General features: G+C 42.7%; 1 protein-coding gene across 6 annotated transcripts in view; it reads left to right on the top strand.

Moving 5' to 3' along the window:
• The window catches only part of tapt1 (transmembrane anterior posterior transformation 1), a 102753-nt gene that overhangs the window by 62084 nt on the left and 19695 nt on the right, over positions 1–20974 (top strand). For 3 of the 6 annotated variants that reach the window (XR_010006563.1, XM_008120276.3, XM_008120282.3), the window contains exons 4-5: positions 2551–2574; positions 16680–16842. Coding sequence is in view for 5 of the 6 variants with exons in the window: in XM_008120276.3 (XP_008118483.3) it covers positions 2551–2574; positions 16680–16842 (187 nt within the window). In the remaining variant the exon portion in view is untranslated. Of the gene's footprint in view, positions 1–847; positions 916–2550; positions 2575–16679; positions 16843–20974 lie in introns of all 6 variants that reach the window. The other 3 variants (XM_062982105.1, XM_008120281.3, XM_062982104.1) reach the window with 3 other exon arrangements.

Below are 20974 nucleotides of genomic sequence, written 5' to 3'. Positions count from 1 at the left end.
CTCAAGGGTTTAATTCATCCTTGGTAAAAAACATATTTTGGAAAAAAAATAGATGTTCTTTTCAGGAAATTATTATTACTGTTTATTGTTTATTCATATTTATGCCCTGTGATATCTGATGGGCTTAGCTTAATTTTTACAAAGATATATTAAATATCCCTAAAGTGGATATGACATTAAACATCATAGTAAAGTTTGTTATGAATTGAGCTGGTTGACAACCAGGAAAAATGAGTTCCTTCTACTACTACTTTTTCATTTCTTTTGAGGAATAATACGCTTTCTTCTCCACCATATCACAATTGCCTTGTTTTTAGTAATCCTAAATTTAAATTGTATCAAATTTCCATTGATCCGTCATAAACTTAATTTATTTTGATCTAATATAAAAATCAATTTTATATCCTCTATAATAGGTATGTATACTGTTGTCTGCAACAGTATACTGTATCTGCAAACATACATACTAGAGCAAATATATGCTCCAAGTACTGATTCAGTTCCACAGAAAAGTGGTAATACATATATGTTTAGAAATGTAGTCATTTGCTTTTCTTTTTTCTCATATTTTAAGACTGGGATTATTAAAAATGAGATTCTGCATTAGGCCTTACTCTAGCTCCTTTTTGCTAGGCTTGATTTCCCCAGCCTTTCTTAAAACAAAGATATGATTCATTCCTTTCATCTCATAGAGGAAAATAACCCCTTTCCTGTTTTGCTCTGCATAAGCTCCATGAGGGAAAATAAAGCTCTCCAAATCATCTCTGCCCATGATGGTCAGCATACGTAGTGTAGAAACATTACAACCTTCTTTCTCTCTCTTTCTCTTTTATTTCTTATAAATCAGAATGAAGGGAAGAGCACTTTCACTTCCTTTATAGGATGGAATGTGATGTCACATGAAACTTCTCCATGGTGAGTATATATTCTGGTTTTTCTCCTTTGCTGTCAGGTAAAATGATTTCTCCACATGAATCACAACCATATGGATTGTGCAGTCAAAAATGGAGCAAATCATTTGTTAACCAACATACATGTATCCATAAATGTATTTAACATCTATAGACAAGACAAATTTTATAGGTAAAAAAATAGCAAGTGTCATTTACAGTGCCTTTTTTGCGGTGGGAGATAATGAAATGAATTAACAAATCATAATAGAGTCTCACATTGAAGTTGATGAAGTTATCCTTCCACTTCCCAGAGAAAAAAATGCCTATTTTGCTAAACATCCTAAGAGTCACATTTCTTGGGATCCTTGTTATACCATGCTTAGAAGAGTTATCTGCACTGTAGGAATTAGTGCAGTTTGACTGCTGTGGCTTAATGCAATGGAATCATGGGGATTTTACAAGGTCTTTAGCCTTCTCTGTCTAAAAGTGCTTATGAATCCATGCATATGAAGTGCTTTCTTACCACACCTCCTCAGTACATTTTCTTATGCCTTTGAAAATCCAGCCTTTGAGTATCTTGCTCCTTTCATATCCGTTACATACCCTGGTCCATGGGGTGCAGCAGAAGGAGAGATGCTATGAAAATTTATAAATTGCCGTGATCAAGTGGAAATCTCTTCCAGTTACTCATGAGCAACTTTTTATTCAAGCTATAACGAGATTTAAACTCAATCCAAAGAGCATTTATTTTTAAAATAAGCATACAAAGTAGACAAAGCGTTCTTCAGACATTTGCTATATTACAGTGGTTCTCAACCTGTGGGTCCCCAGGTGTTTTGGCCTACAACTCCCAGAAATCCCAAACAGTTTACCAAAATATTTGGGGACCCATAGGTTGAGAACCACTGCAATACACCATACATAGTATACACCAGCTTGGTTCAGATCATTGCTTTTGGTTTCCCAAAGTCCTGATTTAGATCATTATTCCCACCCTGCTTCCCTGTTCTTAATGTCTACCATTTTTGACCTTCCATAGCTTACAATAAACTGGTATCCTCCATTACAGCTGAACTGGAAAACACTATTTTAACCTCTCTTTAACCCATGTTAATTCTGATTGTGGCTTATCCCAATTCATTAAATGACATTATGCCCTAGATTCCTGGTTCAGATATAGTGGAGAATTTTAACTTATAAGTAAAAAATGCAGTGTTAATTCAATGTCTGGAAAGAAGAGGGACAAGAAGAAAGGGTGTTTATTCATTGGTTTGTGAAACATGGTTTATTTAGCTGGAAAAGATGTTCTAGACATGTCCTTTATAAAATGTTTTGGTATGACATATAGTACTATGTTTTTAGCAGATAATGCTTTTTCTAGTAAATACATTGCTTGGAAGCTTATCTTTTAATGCCATTCAGTGTCTTTCGCATTGGTCTTTCCCACCCATCAAATAATTATTTTATTTTGTCACATGAAAAAAAGTTATATTTTATAGTACATGCTAAATATAGCGATAGTTTTGAATAATGGGTCCTACCATCTCCTAACTGTTACCTCGCCCAATTAGTTTTCAGACAAAATTTCTTTAGGAAAATTGTGTGTAAACTTGATTATTATACAGTTTCTCATTTTGCCCTATTTGTTTTGAGACAGCTCTCACCGAGGCCTAAGAATGAGGTTGGTGTTTTTTCTTCCTTTCTTGGCATGTTGTTGTTCTAAATGTGCGCATGCAGGTTTTAAAAAATTAATCAAACTGCAAACAAAGTGAGGAACCTACTAGCTCAATGTAAATATAGAAAATATTTCCTTTAAACTAGTATGAGGTTGACAAAGTTTATCCATCTAGCCTATCTTGAGTTCAGCAATATGATGCATGTGTTCCAAAGTGTTTTTTCCATTTGCACTTGAAGAGAACACTTCAAAATATAATGTGTCAGTGAACACGTGTGAGTATACCTTTAAAACTACCTTGTTTCTGAAAACATAATATGTATATTTTGTACATGAGTTTGATGGCCAAGAAAGCTAAAGTAGTTCTAATGTGAACAGCATTTACTGACACATTCACCAAAGCTGGAACCATTTCCTTTGACCCCTGGTGGGTCATATTACTTGTCTTTCTTTCAGGTTGTGCAAAACACTACTCATTTTTTCTTTCTAGCTAAAATTACTTTCTTTTTAAAACTGTGCAAAACATTGTTCAGAAATAGTTCAGTTTTTCATCCTCCCCCCCCCCCCCATTCAGTAGGTAGTTTCCTTGTCCTATGTCAAATATAGAGATACTAGATTTGATTTTTCTATGTATACTGTAGGAAAAATAGCAGTGGTGTTAACTAGATATGGCCACAAAATAGCTGCAAAGACTCCAGGAGATGGAGGCAGCTCACAAAAAGTCATGCGTGTGGTAGTGCACACTGACAAGTTGAGAACAGAGTTTTGTATTGTTACTCTTTGACAATACCCATCCAGAGATTTGAACTATCTTACACTGGACTTGTTATTGCCAAGTGTGTCACAGACATGCTTGAAGAAGTACAGCTAACAAAGTTACCTGCAATCATTTCTTGCTCTGCTCACCTTCCCACGTGTGAAATAAACATACAGTTTGTTATTATACCGCTTGCCTCTGATCACCATCCAAATGCAGCCTGATTCAGTGCTCAGCAATGTTTTATTTTTCTTGACTATTACATGAATTCTTACACTGACAACTAAATTTAGACTTGCTTTTTTACTTTCAGTATTGTTTTATTAATACTAGAATATCATATGCATATATATTTCAACAACAAAAGGATTCAGCATCCAGGGTAGGGATCAGAATTATAAGACCTTCCAGATAGCTTTCACTTCCATTGGCTTTGCTAATTAGAGTTTCTGTCAGTTTCAGTTCAGCAGTGAAACATCTGGAGACCCATATGATTCCCACCCCTGATTTCAAGGAATAAATATATTTATTAATTAGCTTTATAAAGGTGATGTCATGATCTCTGATCTTATGACATCTCCGGACACAGAGCAAGAGCTGAAAAAGAACAGATGCCAGCCATAAAACCGGCCAGCCGTAAAACCTCAATTACCCTCTGGTATGTGAGAGCCCCTATATAAATGGGCTACAGAGAAGATTCTCTTATTCTGTACAATAAACCTGTTTGAATCTACCCAGCCTGTGTCGTGGTGCTTTCTTCTGGGAAGACTTAACCCACAGCACCTCTGGAAGAAGAGAACCTCACAATTTGTACGGAATCCCTTTACTCTCTCTAGCTCCTGCCTACAGCAACATGGAGGGAGGAGAGAGAGAGGACCAACTCGAATATATTCGGGGGGAAGAAAAAGCTAGCTCCGACGGAGAAGAGAAGGAAGAATCCCACACCCCCTTGGACGCAGCCCCCCCCCCAACTATGACCACACAATGGAGGGTGATACCAGCTGGGCCGGAGGTGCCACATAGAGCCGAGCCTGCAACAACCTGGGAGTGTGGTAACCCCCACCCGATGTGCAGTCAAAGAATGCAGGAGATAAGGCAAGAATTGGCACAACTGACGGAAATGCTCCATTCGCTGATCATGGCACAACAGGGCAGCCCCAGGGGGCAGGACACCAGCTCTGGTCTTCCAGCAGTTGCTCCTTGGATGCCTTCATGGGGGCACTAAAATCCCGATTTGAGGACCGTCTGTGTAAGGAAAAAGCCAGGGCGAAACTGATGAGCCTGAAGCACCTGCCTGTTCCGTCCAAGACTTTGCCTTGGAATTCAGAAGACTGGCCTCACTGCTCCCTGAGAGGAATGAAGCCTTCAGGATCCAAGTGTTCAAGGAGGGCTTGAGGTCAGACCTGGTGGAATGGGTCCTACCAGGGAAAGCCCAGATACCCTGGAGGGATGGGTGGACACGGCTGGCAAGGGGGAGATGCTGAAGAAGGAAATCAAAAGATTCCACCAAAAACAACCCCCCTCCCCCCAGCCGGAAGCACCGGGGGTAGAAGCAATACCCCTTCTAAGAACAGAGATAGGCTTGATCCAGGTGAAAAGGATTGGAGGTGGAAGCTGGGCCTGTGCCTACGGTGTGGAGGGGAGGGGCATTTGGCCACCTCCTGCCCAGGAAGCAGGAAGAAACTTGCAGGACGCAGAACAGGAGAAGGCCAGCACAAAGGCAACCTCAACCCAGGGAAAAAGACCAGCGCAACAGCACTGGCAGCGAAGCAGCAGAAACGGCCGGCAACCCCCCTTGATGAACCCCAAGATGACTCTTCTGGCAGCGAACAACTCTCAGGAAACGAGGCTTGCCTGGATTAAAGCGCGCCGACGTCCAAGCAGAAGGAAGGAGGCGCGTCAGAGCAGCAGAGACTGGCAGTAACTCTTCCCCACCCCAGACAGCTAGGAAGCGGCGCTTCAAAACTGTGGTGAGTGGCACAGAATCCCCCTTCTGGCTGAAGGTGCAGCTGAGCAAGAAAGGGACTGGAAAGGACTTGCCCATAAAGGCAATCCTGGACTCAGGCTGCACAAAATAAGGCCTGAGGTAGCGCTTGGGCTGGGGTTGGCCAAAGTAAAGCTTTGTTCCCCAATAACCTTTGTGCAGATGGACGGGAGCGAAATGAAGGGGGGACTCTGTAAACACAGGACTGAACGAGTATTGTTGCGGATGGGAGACCATTGGGAGGCCATCCAGTTCATCATTGCGCCCACGGCCCGCTATAAACTAGTCCTAGGCTTAGATTGGCTGAAACAACACAATCCCATGGTGAATGGAGGGAGGGGGACATCAGTTTCACAGATCCTGCATGTAACGCTCACATGCGGGACGTGAATGCAAGCGAGAGGGAAGGGGCTGCTACGGGATGCAGCACACTCACTCTTTGTCCTCTGAACAGGCAAGCCCCACAGGACATGGCAGGAAGCCCGGCGCAGGAAGGGGGGCTGGGAGGAACAGCGGCAGAGGGTGCCCTATGTCTAGAATAAACATCATCCTCACATCCTAACTCAACGTGTCTCACTTTCAGTCCTCTGGCTCCAAATGATTTCTTGCTCCTCCAGAGCCAACGGGGCATAAGAGCTATCTCGGTCCCACTGGATCTATAGACTACCTCCTTTAGATCAGGGCTCAGGTTGCCTGTACCACATTTTATACTACAAAATAAAGAGAAAATGTATAATTTGAAAATCATCTCCTTCTATATAGCCTAGCGGTTTTATATAATATTAGCCGTCCCCCCCAGCACTCGTTGCTGTGGTATAGTCTGGTGGTGTGGAAAATAAATTAATGAGAAGCAGCCAAGGTTTGAAGCTGCAAGGCTATTCAGTACTATTCAAACTGGCCAATCAAAGATTCCCCTTGATAGGAAGCAGGCCGGCCTTGATGCTGCAAGGCTATTGAAGCTGGCCAACAAAGGATTCCCCTAGATAGGAAGCAGCCAGGCTTTGAAGCTGCAAGGCTATTCAATGGTATTCAAGCTGGCCAACAAAGTGTGGGAGTTGGAGTCCAAAACACCTGGAGGACCCAAGTTTGCCCAGGCTTGATATAGAGGCATACAAGGAAGGTGTTTCTGAAGTGCTTGTGCTTCCCTCAGAGGGGGACAACACTTGGGGTGGCCTACCTCTCTCCCAAGATGGCAGTGGCCCCTCATCCCCCTCCTCCTCCTCCTCCGGGGTGGGATGATCGTGCTTCCTCCTCCTCTCCTTCTCCTCTCCAGCAGCAGCAGCTGACAGAGTGAGAGGAGAGGAAGGGGAGCTGGGCAGGAGCGTGCCCTTCGTCTTCTCCATAAGCGGCCTCTCTGCGTTGCCTTGTGGGTTGAAGGAAGAGGGAGATTGTGTTTTTTCCCCCTCATGCAGGATAGGGGCAGGGCCAGGACAGCCATTTTCCCAATTTCCACATTCACACTTGACTCAAGTAGGAAAGAGTTCTGTCACACCAGAAGTGGCCTGGCTGCCATATCAGGGATGGCTATCTCCCTTGCAACGGATGGTTGGTGCATTCCCTCACACAGGGGGTGGGGGCAGATGTGCATGCACTCGAACGTCTTTTTAGTTTAGGGGAGTTTTACGTTTTTTCCTTTTTTTTTTAAGTGAAGGACATACATTGGATTAGTAGGTGTATTGTGGCCAAATTTGGTGTCATTTCGTCCAGTTGTTTTTTGTTTGTTTGTTTTTGTTTACTGCGCTGGAAAAATGAACATAGAGAGAGAGGGAGAGAGATGTTAAGCATTTTTCCTATCTCCCTACATGTTCTCTCATCAGTGGATGATAGCTATCTGTGTAGTGAAGGATTACATTAGAAACAAAATTAAATACATTTTTGTACTTTAGATTAATGACACTTACCTGGACCGTTATTTTGGCTTCACTAGAAGCAAAAACGACTACCTGAGGCTCTCATACTTTGGGCATACCATGAGATAACATGACTTTGAAAAAGAAGACAATGTTCAGTCAAACCATAAGAAACATGTTTTGCAAATGGATTCATTCTGTAAAGGGAGCCCTAAGTTTGCAATATCTGAATAGGGGTGTTAATAGCCAGAATTCTTGGAAGTCTCTCATTCATAGGGTTGCCAACATTTGAAGATGACTTCAGAACATAACAACCCGACTGGATACAAAAAAAAAAAAGGCAATGAGAGGAATCTTGTAGACTAACTTATTTGTTTTAGCATGAGCTTCAGTACTAAAATAAATTTCACTTTACTTGCTCAGATGAACTACTTGGACAAGTTCACCACATATGGAAAAACACTTATACAGTATCTATAAACTTGGCAACCAGTGGGAACAGTCATGGAACCAATGTGTTCATCTTAAGTTATTTTATGCTCAGCATCGCTTATGAATGTTCTCTTTAACCAGCAGATGGAGTTAGTGCTCTGCTTTTGTAAAACATTTATTGAACTAAATGTCATATAATAAAGGTTGTTCTAACAAGAACATATTAAAATCTCTGTTATCTGAGCCTTGGGAAAACTAGATTTACATCATGAAATAGGGAAGTTGCTCCATTGATGTTTCCTGGTATGGCAATCTGCTCAACAGGGCTGAAAACATTTTTAATTGTGTGTATTAAAAACAGTTCAGCTAAAAAAAATGTATTAAAGATTTTTGAGAAATTGCTTAGGCATGTTTGTATTGGGAGGAGAAATTTGTAATAATAGGAAAGGCAATCATTGGTAGCATTTGTCTGCATACCCTAGTTTTTTTTTTACTGATGACAGGGGGCTGTCAAGACCCAGGCTGCAGAACACCAATAACCATGCGCAGAGACCAGAATCTATCTAATATCTTTATTAAGGAAATATATAAAGTCAATAAAACAAGTGAAGAATATAGTTCAGAAGTAGACCTTTCAGGTAAGGTCAAATATAGTCCAGGAAAACAATGTCCAATATGTGATATTAGAGTCCAAAGTTATAATCCACTTGACCGAAACACACACTACTTGGCAAGCAATAGTGTGGGGAACTGTCCATAGTCTTTCGAGGCTTAAGGTAAATCCGAAGGAAACTGGAAAACAAGGCTTGAATCTAGGAAGCAAGGTCCGTGGTTTAAACGCAAGGCAAGGCAAGACTTGAAACTTGGCAAGATCAAACTTGAAACAAGGCAAACATGAAACAAGAACTGAGTCCATAGAAGTCCGTGGAACAAGGCAAGGCTGGAAATTGATCCGGGAAACAGGGAACTGGAGTACGAAGTCTACACACGATCTCACTCCTCAAGCTGACGAATTGACTCCGCAAGGTTTCCTTCGCGGCAAAACACCTAAATAGGGTCTCGTTTCCCGCCAGAAGAACACTTTCCCTGGAGAACTAGAAGTGAAACTCATCTCTGTCCAGATGCATGACTCCTTAGAATTTCCCAAGGGAAGCAGACTTAATCAGCTAATTGTTTGGCTGCGATTCTGGCGCTTCGGGATTCGCCTCCCTAGCGCCTCTATCTTTATTATAATTGTCCTTTCGAGAAAACGGGGGAGAATTCTGCCCAAGGCTTGTTTGGGTAACTTCTTGAGGGCAAACATCCTGCAGGTGCAGAGGCTCCGTTTCTGGCTGAAACAGTGTAAATCCCATGTTTTCCTCTTCGTCTGCCACAATAGTACTAGGAACGGGACTACAAGGCCCATGAGACATCACACTATCCCCCTCCTCAAGGCCCCTCTCCAAAATGGGCCCTCTTCCCGAGGTGCGGGGCCGCGGCTTGGCAGGGTAGGCCTGATGGAAGCGGCGGACTAAATCGGGGGCATGGACTGTGGAAGCGTCTTCCCAAGAGCGTTCTTCGGGCCCAAAACCCACCCAGTCAATGAGATACTGAAGGCGGCGGCGATGAAAGCGAGAATCCAAAATGTCCTGAACCTCGAATTCCTCCTCCCCGTCCACCAAAACAGGGGCGGGGGCCGGCTGGTCCACATCGGGGCGTACCCCATCCGCCGGAAGGAGCAGGGAACGATGAAACACCGGATGAATGCGCATGGAGCGCGGAAGTTGGAGTTTGAAAGTCACGGGGTTAAGTTGCGCCACCACTGGGTAGGGACCAATGAAACGGGCATCTAACTTCCGGCAAGGACGGTGGGAGGGCAAAAAGCGAGTGGACAATAGGACCCGGTCTCCTACCTTGATCTCGGGGCCCGGCTGGCGATGGCCGTCTGCGTGGCGTTTATAGTCCTCCTTGGCTTGATCCAGTTGTTGGTGCAAGAGTTGTTGCACCGCTGTAAGTTCTTGTAACCAGTCCTCCGCTGCAGGGACTTCTGAGGTTTCAATGACAGAAGGGAAGAAACGTGGGTGGAAGCCGTAGTTTGCAAAGAACGGGGTTTCTTTAGTTGAAGCCTGGACACCATTGTTGTAAGCAAACTCCGATAGAGGTAACAGGGAAGCCCAATTGTCCTGCTGGTAGTTTACATAACAGCGAAGGTATTGTTCCAAAGTGGCATTGGTGCGCTCAGTTTGCCCATCCGTTTGGGGATGGTGAGCTGAAGATAAACGAGAGTCTATGCCCAATAGTTTTTGTAGTGCCTTCCAGAAACGAGAGGTGAATTGAGATCCACGGTCCGTGACTAAACTCTTGGGCAATCCATGTAGTCTGAAAACATGCTGAAGGAATAAATCTGCAGTCTCTTTGGCCGTGGGGAGGCCATCGCAGGGAATGAAATGGGCCAACTTGGTGAAAAGGTCCACCACCACTAGGATCGTGGTGAATCCAAGGGAAGGTGGTAGGTCAGTGATAAAATCCGCGGAAATTATCTCCCATGGGCGAGAAGGAGTGGGGAGAGGATGTAGTAGCCCCGAGGGCTTCTCCCTTCGTGTCTTGAAGCGCTGACATACAGGACAGGTATTGACATATTTCTCCACATCCTTGCGGATCTTGGGCCACCAGAAATCTCGTAGAATCAAGTGCATGGTTTTAAAGAGTCCAAAATGCCCTGCTGGCTTGCTGTCATGAAACAGACGAAGTGCCTTTTCTCTGCTGGGGCCTGGAGGGATGTAAACATGATTCCTGTAGCACAATAGCCCATCCTTAAGTGAGAAAGGGAAACGTAGTCCTTGGCGAATCTGTTCTTGAGCCCAGGCATCTGCCTGCTGGCTGGCTCTAATTTCTTGAGCGCAAAGGGGTTCTGGGTTGGAAGGAGTTGGTTCAATTGGAGTGGATTTGGTGTTTCCCACTGTGAGCGTGGCAAAGTTTTCGGGTTGCAGCAATCGAGATTCTGAGGTCTCTCTGCGTCCTGCAGCATACTCTGGTTTCCGTGATGGAGCATCTGCTTGCTTGGTCTAAGCCGGGGTCACATAATGGATCTGGAAGTCAAAACGTTCAAAGAACAAAGCCCAGCGCTGCTGCCTTAGATTTAACTTTCGTGCGGTCCGTAGGTGCTCTAAATTTCGATGATCAGTATGAACCTCAATGGGAAATTTGGCCCCTTCCAACCAATGTCTCCAATTTTCTAAAGCTGCCTTTATGGCCAAAAGTTCTTTCTCCCAAATAGTGTAATTTCTCTCTGGGGCTGTTAGTTGACGGGAGTAATAGGCACAAGGGTGAAGATGTTCTCCCACTGGTTGCATGAGTATAGCCCCAATTGCCACATCAGAGGCGTCAGCCTGCACAACAAAAGGGGTTTTAGGATCAGGGTGCTGTAGAATTGGCTGGGTCGTGAATAACTTCTTTAATTGTTGGAACCCTTTCTCTGCTTGCTCCGTCCAGCGGAAAGGCTGTTTTCCACGGATGCAGCTGGTGATTGGGTCAGACCAGCGGGCAAAGTCTGGGATGAATTTGCGGTAGTAGTTCGCGAACCCCAAGAAACGTTGCACTTCCTTCTTGTTGGTTGGCGCCCGCCATTCCAATACTGCCGAAACCTTTGCCGGGTCCATGGAGAGCCCTTGTGGCGAGACACGGTACCCCAGGAAGTCTACTTCTTGCAGATCAAAGGCGGATTTTTCTAACTTGGCATATAGTCCATGATCCCGCAATCGTTGTAGCACCATTCTGACGTGTTTCTCGTGCTCCGATTGTGATCTAGAAAACACCAAAAAATCGTCCAAGTATATGATCAAGAACCGATCTAGATAATCCTGAAAGATATCGTTGACAAAATGCTGGAATGTTGCGGGAGCTCCGGATAATCCGTAATTCATGACCAGGGACTCGAATAATCCGAATTTGGTCTGGAAGGCGGTTTTCCATTCGTCCCCCTCCCTGATGCGAACTAGATTGTAAGCCCCCCGGAGATCCAGCTTGGTGTAAACCTTGGCCCCTCGAAGCCGGTCTAATAGGTCCGAGATCAAAGGCAGGGGGTAGCGGTTCCGCTTCGTGATATTATTCAATGCTCTATAGTCCACAACCAAGCGTAGGTCCCCTGACTTCTTTTTCACAAACATCACAGGGGAAGCAGCTGGGGATTGAGAGGGTCTGATGAATCCCTTGCGAAGATTTGACTCTATGAACTCCCTGAGAGCTTCTTGCTCTGGTTCAGTCAGGGAGTAGAGGTGTCCTCGCGGGATCGGGGCCCCCTCCACCAAGTCAATGGCACAGTCATAGGGTCTATGTGGGGGTAGTTTCTCGGCTTCTTTTTCATTGAAAACGTCCCAGAAGTCTGAATATTTCTTGGGCAAGGTGATGATGGGCTCAGCGTCTGTGGCATGGCAGACCTTGGCTACTAGACAATGGTTTTGGCAATACTTTGAAGCAAACTGTAGTTCTCTGTTGGCCCAGGAGATGTTTGGGTCGTGGAGTGTCAGCCATGGAATTCCCAAAATCACAGGGAAGTGGGGCACCTCGGTAACGAAGAAGGAAATCTCTTCCATGTGTTCCCTTATCCACATTCTGGTGGGTTCAGTCCATTGGCTTACTGGACCCGTCTTTAGGGGACGACCATCTATAGCCTGCACCACCCGGGCATTCTTGAAATCATGATATTGTAATCCCAGAGAGTCGGCATACTCTCTATCGATGAAATTGTTTGTTGCTCCTGAGTCTATCATGGCATGGATCATGACGGGTCCCTTTTTCGCTGACCACAACGTGACCACTAGGAGAAATAGGACCCCCGTCTGCGGCTCTTGAGTGGGGTTTTTGACCGGGTTGGCGAGCCTCTCTACGCCCGGTCGCTGGCTTCCCCCGCCAGCTTGGCTCCAGCCGCCTCGGCCGTCTCCGGCTCCACGGAGGACGCCACTGCCAGGCGGGCGGCGGGCTTCCTTTTGGCTGGACATTCTCTGGTGAGGTGTCCCCCATTCCCGCAGTACCAACACAAATTCAAACGTTGGCGGCGGGCCTTTTCGGCAACATCCAGTCTGGGGCGCACATTGCCCAACTGCATCGGTTCTTCCTCGCTTCCCATGGGGTTTGGGGCTGGCGGTGGGGATTTCCATACTGGTCGTGGCTGAATACTGGTAGAAGCGGGGGGTCTCACCCCGGCTCTTCCACTCTGACCTCGGAGCCACTGTTTTTTGTTGGCAAGCAGGACTTTGGCTCGTAGACAATGATTAATGAGTCTCTCAAGAGTCTCTGGAGGATCCACCTTAGAGATTTCTTCCTGCATCTCGAAGTTAAGGCCCTCACGAAACTGCCCTCTGAGGGCGATATCGTTCCAACCGGTGTTCTGAGCCAGCACCCGGAACTCGGCTATGTACCGGGACAACGGCCTGTCCCCTTGAAGGAGTCGCCGGAGTTTATGGCCGGCCGCCTCCTCGTTGTCCTCGATCCCCCAGGTCTTCCTAAGGTGGTTCAAGAAGCTTAGGTGCGTGGAACCCGCATCAAACAGCGCCGTCGCCCAATTGGCCGCAGGCCCATCTAGGAGACTGTAAATCCACGCCACTTTGACATCCCCGTGGGGAAATTCGGCTTGGCGGGCTTCTATGTATGCCTGGCACTGGCGACGGAAAACATGAACCTTGGAGGCTTCTCCAGAAAACTTGGTTGGAAGCGCTAGGGCAGGGAGGCGCGCTCCGCGTTCCTTCAAGCCCAGAATTTCACCCTCCTGGGTTCGGAGAGTATCTCGGATCCTGTCGAATTCTTCCTTGGAAATGGTGTAGCTGAGTGGTTGGGCTTCCGCCCCGGTTCCTGTAGACATTCTGGCCTTAGGTTAATTGGTGCTTAGGGCGGCGGAGTCAAACTGTCAAGACCCAGGCTGCAGAACACCAATAACCATGCGCAGAGACCAGAATCTATCTAATATCTTTATTAAGGAAATATATAAAGTCAATAAAAACAAGTGAAGAATATAGTTCAGAAGTAGACCTTTCAGGTAAGGTCAAATATAGTCCAGGAAAACAATGTCCAATATGTGATATTAGAGTCCAAAGTTATAATCCACTTGACCGAAACACACACTATTTGGCAAGCAATAGTGTGGGGAACTGTCCATAGTCTTTCGAGGCTTAAGGTAAATCCGAAGGAAACTGGAAAACAAGGCTTGAATCTAGGAAGCAAGGTCCGTGGTTTAAACGCAAGGCAAGGCAAGACTTGAAACTTGGCAAGATCAAACTTGAAACAAGGCAAACATGAAACAAGAACTGAGTCCATAGAAGTCCGTGGAACAAGGCAAGGCTGGAAATTGATCCGGGAAACAGGGAACTGGAGTACGAAGTCTACACACGATCTCACTCCTCAAGCTGACGAATTGTCATGGGCTGTTTTTATTTTGGAAGAATTTTAATGATACTTGGAACTGAACTAATTAATTACCCATTGATAGTATGAGTGCGAACAACATCTTCAAGCAACTGCCCCAAGGTACCGAAAAACTTTTTCCTCATATAATAAACCACATGTTTGGATTGATCTGAACTCCTGCTGTTCAAGAAACTATAGTTTTACTGTATCTGAATTTATACATTTAGAGCTAATTATATGAGCATTGAAAATACATTTGTTCATTTTAGTATTTTTAATATTTTTATTTAAATAGGACAGGTGGACTTTAAACATATTCTTTATTTTGCTTGTAAGTAGCAAGGGTCTTTTCTTTGCATTAATGGTGGCTTCACATATTTTCTTGATATTTTGGTTAAAGCAGTCATGAGGTTTACACATAGTAGTTTTAAGAACAAATGCTGAGATAAATCTCTGTAATTAGTATTCTAAATTATTTTAATGTACTATTGTGCAATAATATATTTTAATTGTTTCAAAGATCTTAATAGTTTATGCTGTGCTATAGTGGTTATGAAGAAGCGTGGCATAGATATATTAATTAAAAATGTGAATACTAAATTAGAAAGTGGCTCAATTCGGATGAATAAAAAGTCTTTACTGGTCCAAATAAGACTCCTTTGCAACTTCTTTTCTCCTGCCTTGGTGACACACTTGTATACAGTGTGGAAGTACCTACATAAATGAGACTGTACTTAACTATACTGTCTGATGTTGTCTGAATTAAGATGCTGGCTAGTAGCTTTGGAACAAGCTATGAATTTAAAGTAGTGTTTGCAATTATAGTAGAGTCTCACTTATCCAACATAAACGGGCCAGCAGAATGTTGGATAAGCGAATATGTTGGATAATAAGGAGGCATTAAGGAAAAGCCTATTAAACATCAAATTAGGTTATGATTTTACAAATGAAGCAACAAAACATCATGTTAGACAACAAATTTGGCAGAAAAAGTAGTTCAATACGCAGTAATGCTATGTAGTAATTACTGTATTTATTAATTTAGCACCAAAATATCACGATATATTGAAAACATTGACTTCAAAAATGCGTTGGATAATCCAGAACGTTGGATAAGCGAGTGTTGGATAAGTGAGACTCTACTGTAGTTCAGAATCCTGGCTTGTATCAAAGCTTGAAACAATTATCCAGAGGTCAGTAGTACAACCATACATTTCTTTACCTTTGGCCATGTGGTTAACGAAGATGAATGTTGTATTGAATTGGATGCTGATCTGCAGCATATCCAACGGGGACAGATGGGGTGCTAGTCCCTGGCAATAGATAAAGAAAACCAAGCCAATGGCATATTGATCTGTGGGACCATAGGTTGTCTGCATCCCTGCTGCTGTATGAACTTTCCCCTAATGTTATATCTTCTTTCCCAGCTTCCTCAGAATTAGAACAAGAGTACAAATGTATCCCTAGTCAGTAGTCTAATCACTACATTGTCTGTGTGCAGATTTTTATTTATGTTTTTAGAAATGTTTTACTTCATCACCTTGTGTTTGGAACATTTATATCCCTATTTAGCTATAAATGTCACAATTTCTTTGACTTCTCAAGTACAAAGCTATGTAACATCCCCAAAGCATTTTGTTAAGCATCTGCTTGCTGATCATATTTTGGATATTTTGGGTCAGTTCTTGAAATAGAAATTGACCTTGTTCAATTCAAAATGTTTATGGAGATTTTGTGCTTACAGCAAAGCAGTTTGTTTTCTCTCTTCTTGCAGTTCACTCTAAACATCCAATTAATATGACAAATGTAAAATAAAAGTGTCAGTTATGAGTCCAAGACTAATGAGAAGTAAAATCTACAAACATGTGCAGTCCATGTCTTAAATCAGAAAATTTGCACATACAGTGAACAGTTTAATAGGAAAAATAATGTATTTCAGCCAAAAAGAAAGTTTGTATAGTTTCTGATATACTTTCAATAAGGCTAAAGAACAAGTCTGGTGTTTAAATTTACATCTAAATGGTAGAACATGTACGAAAAACAGATGAGAAGGGAGAATTTAAAAAATTAAATCTCATCACTTAACTATACAGTATTTATTTTAATGGAATGGAAGGAGCTCAGGAATAAGAGTCAGCAGCTGATTTTGTTTTTTGTTTTTTTTTTAAAAAAAAAAACACCCTGAATAGTGTATTAGAGTAACCTGATCTACTATTTAATGCAAAAGTAGTTTTAGAAATACAGGCAGTTCCTGAGTTACAAGCATCCGACTTACAAATGACTCGTAGTTAAGAATAGAGGTGAGACAACAGGAAGTGAGGGAAATCTACCCCTCAGAAGGGAAATTCACTCCTGCACCAATAGGCCCGGGTGCTTTGGACCTACGGGTGAAGTCTCCCCCACCTCCCAGGCCAATAATGGGCCAAAAGAAAACAGATCTTTTGGCCCAGAAAATATAAACAAAATGTCTGGCTCAGACGAAAATGGTTCAGGGCCCCCTACCGAAAGCTGAGAAAGAAAACGAATCAAGGTAAGTCTCAAATGCACATCACTAGAAAAAACCTATTGTGTTCATAACTTGAAGACTATCTCTAATGACTTTAGGAGCTTTGTTTACTTTGAACAAAATAACCTTTCTTTGGTTATTTCTGGCTTCTGTCTGCAAATGTATACAATATGCACCTTATTTTGTGTACTTCATGTATTTCAGTGAGAGGCGTTTGCTGCAGCCTGCTCAGGTCTGTGATATTTTCAAAGGAGTTATACTTGTAATCTGCTACTTCATGATGCACTATGTTGACTATTCCATGATGTACCACCTGATAAGAGGACAGTCCGTCATTAAACTCTACATCATCTATAATATGCTTGAGGTAAGCAAATAAGCATCAGGGCTACTTGTCAAATCTACTGTTCTCCTTGGTTAAATGAGACAGGTGTTCTAGAGATCTACAGGACACACACATACACCATGAGTCCTCAGAAGATCATGCCTTTAACACTCCTCTGTTCTCTAGGGGCCATGAGGGTTTTGAAACACTGGGAAGTGGAGAGTTGTGTGGATCTATGTGTTTAATGCCCAGGAGATTACTTTTTTAAAAAAAATTGAAGTCACTTCTGGTTTGAGAAAAATCCCCTACAATCTAAAAGTGCACTGAAGGAGATGGAGAACAGAACTTTTTCTGCACTGACTATAGGGTGTTTATGTTTTTAAAAATTCCACATCTGTTTTTCTTTGAATAATTACAAATAATAGTCATCCTTCCACTTTCACAAAGGTTTAGGGGTACAGCTCCATCACAAAAGTGGGAAATGCAAATATTTCATGTGGAGAGGGGAAGGGGCACCTTTTGTGGTTTCATGGGGGGAAGTAGGAGGAACTGCCCTTCTGTTCTTATGACCAGGTGAATGAGAAGAATTGCTGGATACATGTGGTAAGTGGTGTGGTACATGGAACTGGCTCCTCTTATTACTGTGTGTCATGAATCTCTCTTTTGCCCGGGCAAAGGAAAGGGAGATAATGGGAAGAAAGGGAACATAGGGTGAACAGAAGAGGAGCAGATACTAGCCATACAGCTTGAGTCATGTGTCAGAGTTCTTTATCTGGAAAAATGAAGTAGTATTGTAGTCCTGTTGATGTACAAAGTAAATTAGGATCTGCTGGTAGACTATAACATATATGATTTGCTTTAAATCAGCAAGGGTTTCTGAAAGAATAATAGAACTTTTCACCCTTCTAAATTATATTTTTCGCATCTTTGATCTGTTGTAAGACATGTGTGGTTATATAAGCAAGCTTTGGTTTTGTATGGTTCTCAGGGTATTATACATGATTGGATCCATTTACTGAGTTGCTTTATCTGCTCCACTTACCTCTCAGTCACTATTTTGTAACTAGTTCCAGCTGGTGGGTTGCAAGACCTGCTCATGCCTGAAGCATATATCATATAAAGCAAAGCATTACAAAATTGACATAGTATAGTAGTGGTTATATTGCTAATCTGGAACTGAGGAAATCCATTTAAGTGCAGATTCAGGCTTAACATTCTCTGATTGACCTTGGACTAGTCACCTTCCTCAGGCCCACAGGGATAAGGAGCCACGCATAATCCACTGATCAACAATAGGAAATGACGTATTATTTACTATTCTAAAAGTACTCTTGTGGGTGTGCAGCACCTGAGCTTCTATTTTCTTGCCCTTTAGCTCAAATAAAAAAAGCAAGATGGTTAATAATATATAGTTAAACGATACATTAATGGAAGTGTATCCAGAAATTACAGCAGTGTGAAACTGTACTGAAAATCATGTGTCGCTGCTTCAGTAATATACACACAAATGGCAACAGCATGAAGCAAATCTAAAAACCTTAAAAGGCTCATCTCAGACAACATGTTCAAAAATGTTTTGGCTTGGTATTGGAAAGACTGACAATATTATTCAACAAGCTTTTCTGTAGAGGGAATTGATGTGTGGGTGCTACCTCTGAAAATGTATATTTTCTTCAACTGTTTTTATTTCTACCTTGAAAACGGATTTCCAGTCTTCGTTCACATTATCAGATTTTTCTGTGCAACCATGTTATGTTTTCTCCAAACATTGAATTGGATCCAGATGTTGTCACACAACAGGAAGAAAAGCCCATCAGAGTTCAAAGGAGGGCCAGCAAAGACTTGCCATTCCTACTGTTTTTGAGGTCAGCTTTTGCTGGCAAATACAAAGCAACACTTTTGTCCTCAGTTCCCCTATGTAATAGCTAGGTAATGGTGGAGGACTTTCCACAAGGTATGGTCTTATCTCATGAAGAGTAGCATGGGGTAGCATATGATAGTTATCCCCAAATCAGTGTGGCATGCTAGTGTGCAGTGGAAAGAGCTACAGTAGGCCTTGCAAAAAGTAAATAATTATGTTGCTATGTCCTCTCTGTCTGTAAAAGTAAACCATTTAAAATAGTAATTTCTGCCCCGATCCTAACCTGGTCAATATATGGATAAATGTCACCAAGGGATGAATCAGGCAGTCTGAACTACATTTTAATAAGTACAGAAGCATAATATTATCCACAAAACAGATTCATCTCTGAAATTATTTACTGGACAAGGAAAAGGTCACATAATAGCCTAAGGCCTATATATTTTTAGCATCATACCAGTGTAGCTATGTTAGAATTTCTGTAAGTTGAAGGCCAAAACATCTGGGGACCCACAGGTTGAAAACCACTGATTTAGAGTCTTATTAAAATATTTTTTTTAAACCACACAGCATAGTGTTGAAGTGACTTTGTTTTTCCCGGTGCCCTACATGTTGGGGCATCCCTCTAGGAAGGAGCTAGAAGACAAGGCTTATTTTTACATGAAACTAATAGAACCCAGATAATTTTCTTAGTTTATAAATGAATGTGCAAAGGTTTATCCCCCCCCCCCCATTGTGTTGCTTTTTTGCATGTCACTAGTGCATTTCAGAGTTTTTGGTGAAATTCTGGGGGTTTTGGTGAGTGAGGGAGATGATTTAATCTGGAATAGATGATACAGGACACAAATAGCATATCTCCATAGAACAAATCACAGTTGGTCATCTTTCATATGGAAATGGCACTTGGTATAGCTCATTTCTTTACTGAGACCAAAGCAGGGGCAAACCCCCCCAGTGATCCCACACATTCTGTGGGTGGCACATAATAATTATTATTATTATTATTATTATTTTATTTTATTTTATTTTATTTTTGTATGCCACCTCCATCTCCCCAACGGGGACTCAGAGCGGCTCATACGGGGGCAAGCCCAATACAATCATATCTATATATATAAAAGAGTGATGTCATCAGGGCAGCGGACAAAACAACAAAACTACAGGCCCCCCAACCTCAAAATTTGACAACACAACCCATCATCCACGGCTCTGGGTTGATACAACAAAAAGAAAAGAAAAATAAAGTCCTAATTAGAGGGAGAGGAATAATTGTTTTTTATCCAATTGCTGCCAGTTAGAAAGCTAAGCTCCGCCCACTTGGTCTCCTAGCAACCGACTCAGACTTAGGCGTCACTTAGGCCTCTTCCACAGATTATCTAATTAATATCACAAAGAACACCACTCTGAAAACAAGGGAATTCCAGACAGGAAACAATCTGGGCCAGCTAACACCTCCCAACAAAAAATTCACTCAGGAAGGAAACAGCCAGGCTTTAAAGATGCAAGGCCATTACATCCTAATCATTTCCCCTAATTGCAGCATTCATACTTGCCTCCAACAGACAAAAAAAAATCTGAAATATTGTATATTCACAACCTTTACCAAATAATATCCCCTGATGGCGCAGCGTGTTGAAGCGCTGAGCTGCTGAACTTCTGGACTGAAAGATCGCAGGTTTGAATTGGGGGAGCGGAGAGAGCCCCCACTGTTAGCCCCAGCTTCTGCCAACCAAGAAGTACGAAAACATGCAAATGAGAGTAGATGAATAGGTACTGCTCCAGTGGGAAGATAACAGCGCTCCATGCAGTCATGCCGGCCACATGACCTTGGAGAAGTCTACTGACAACGCTGGCTCTTTGGCTTAGAAATGGAGATGAGCCCCAACCCCCAGAGTCAGACATGACTGGACTTAACGTCAGGGGAAAACCTTTACCCTTTACCTTAACTACCACCAATTCCTTAATACTTTATTTCCCATACCACCATACTTGCCACAGCAACGCGTGGCCGGGCACAGCTAGTAATATCATAAAACAACAGTTAAGACATCAAAGAATACATTTAAAAACAAATTAAGAAGTCATGATTTAAAATAGACATAATTAAAATATTAAACAATCATCCGAGGCGTTAAAAGGTCCAATATAAGACAACAGTCTGGGCAACAGTCAAACTGATGAAGGGCGTGTCTATTACAGGATAGAACATACATCAAATAGACACGACAAGCAGGGAAGATAAATCTGAACGGAAATCAAACTATAAAGTGACAGGGCAAGTTTCAATGTAGATATGGGCAAGGTTATAACGGA

The sequence above is a fragment of the Anolis carolinensis genome, chromosome 5 (assembly GCF_035594765.1).
Source record: "Anolis carolinensis isolate JA03-04 chromosome 5, rAnoCar3.1.pri, whole genome shotgun sequence".
Lineage (NCBI taxonomy): Eukaryota > Metazoa > Chordata > Lepidosauria > Squamata > Dactyloidae > Anolis > Anolis carolinensis.
Note: the sequence above shows the minus strand (reverse complement) of the source record. Positions and strands in the feature narration are given on the sequence as shown.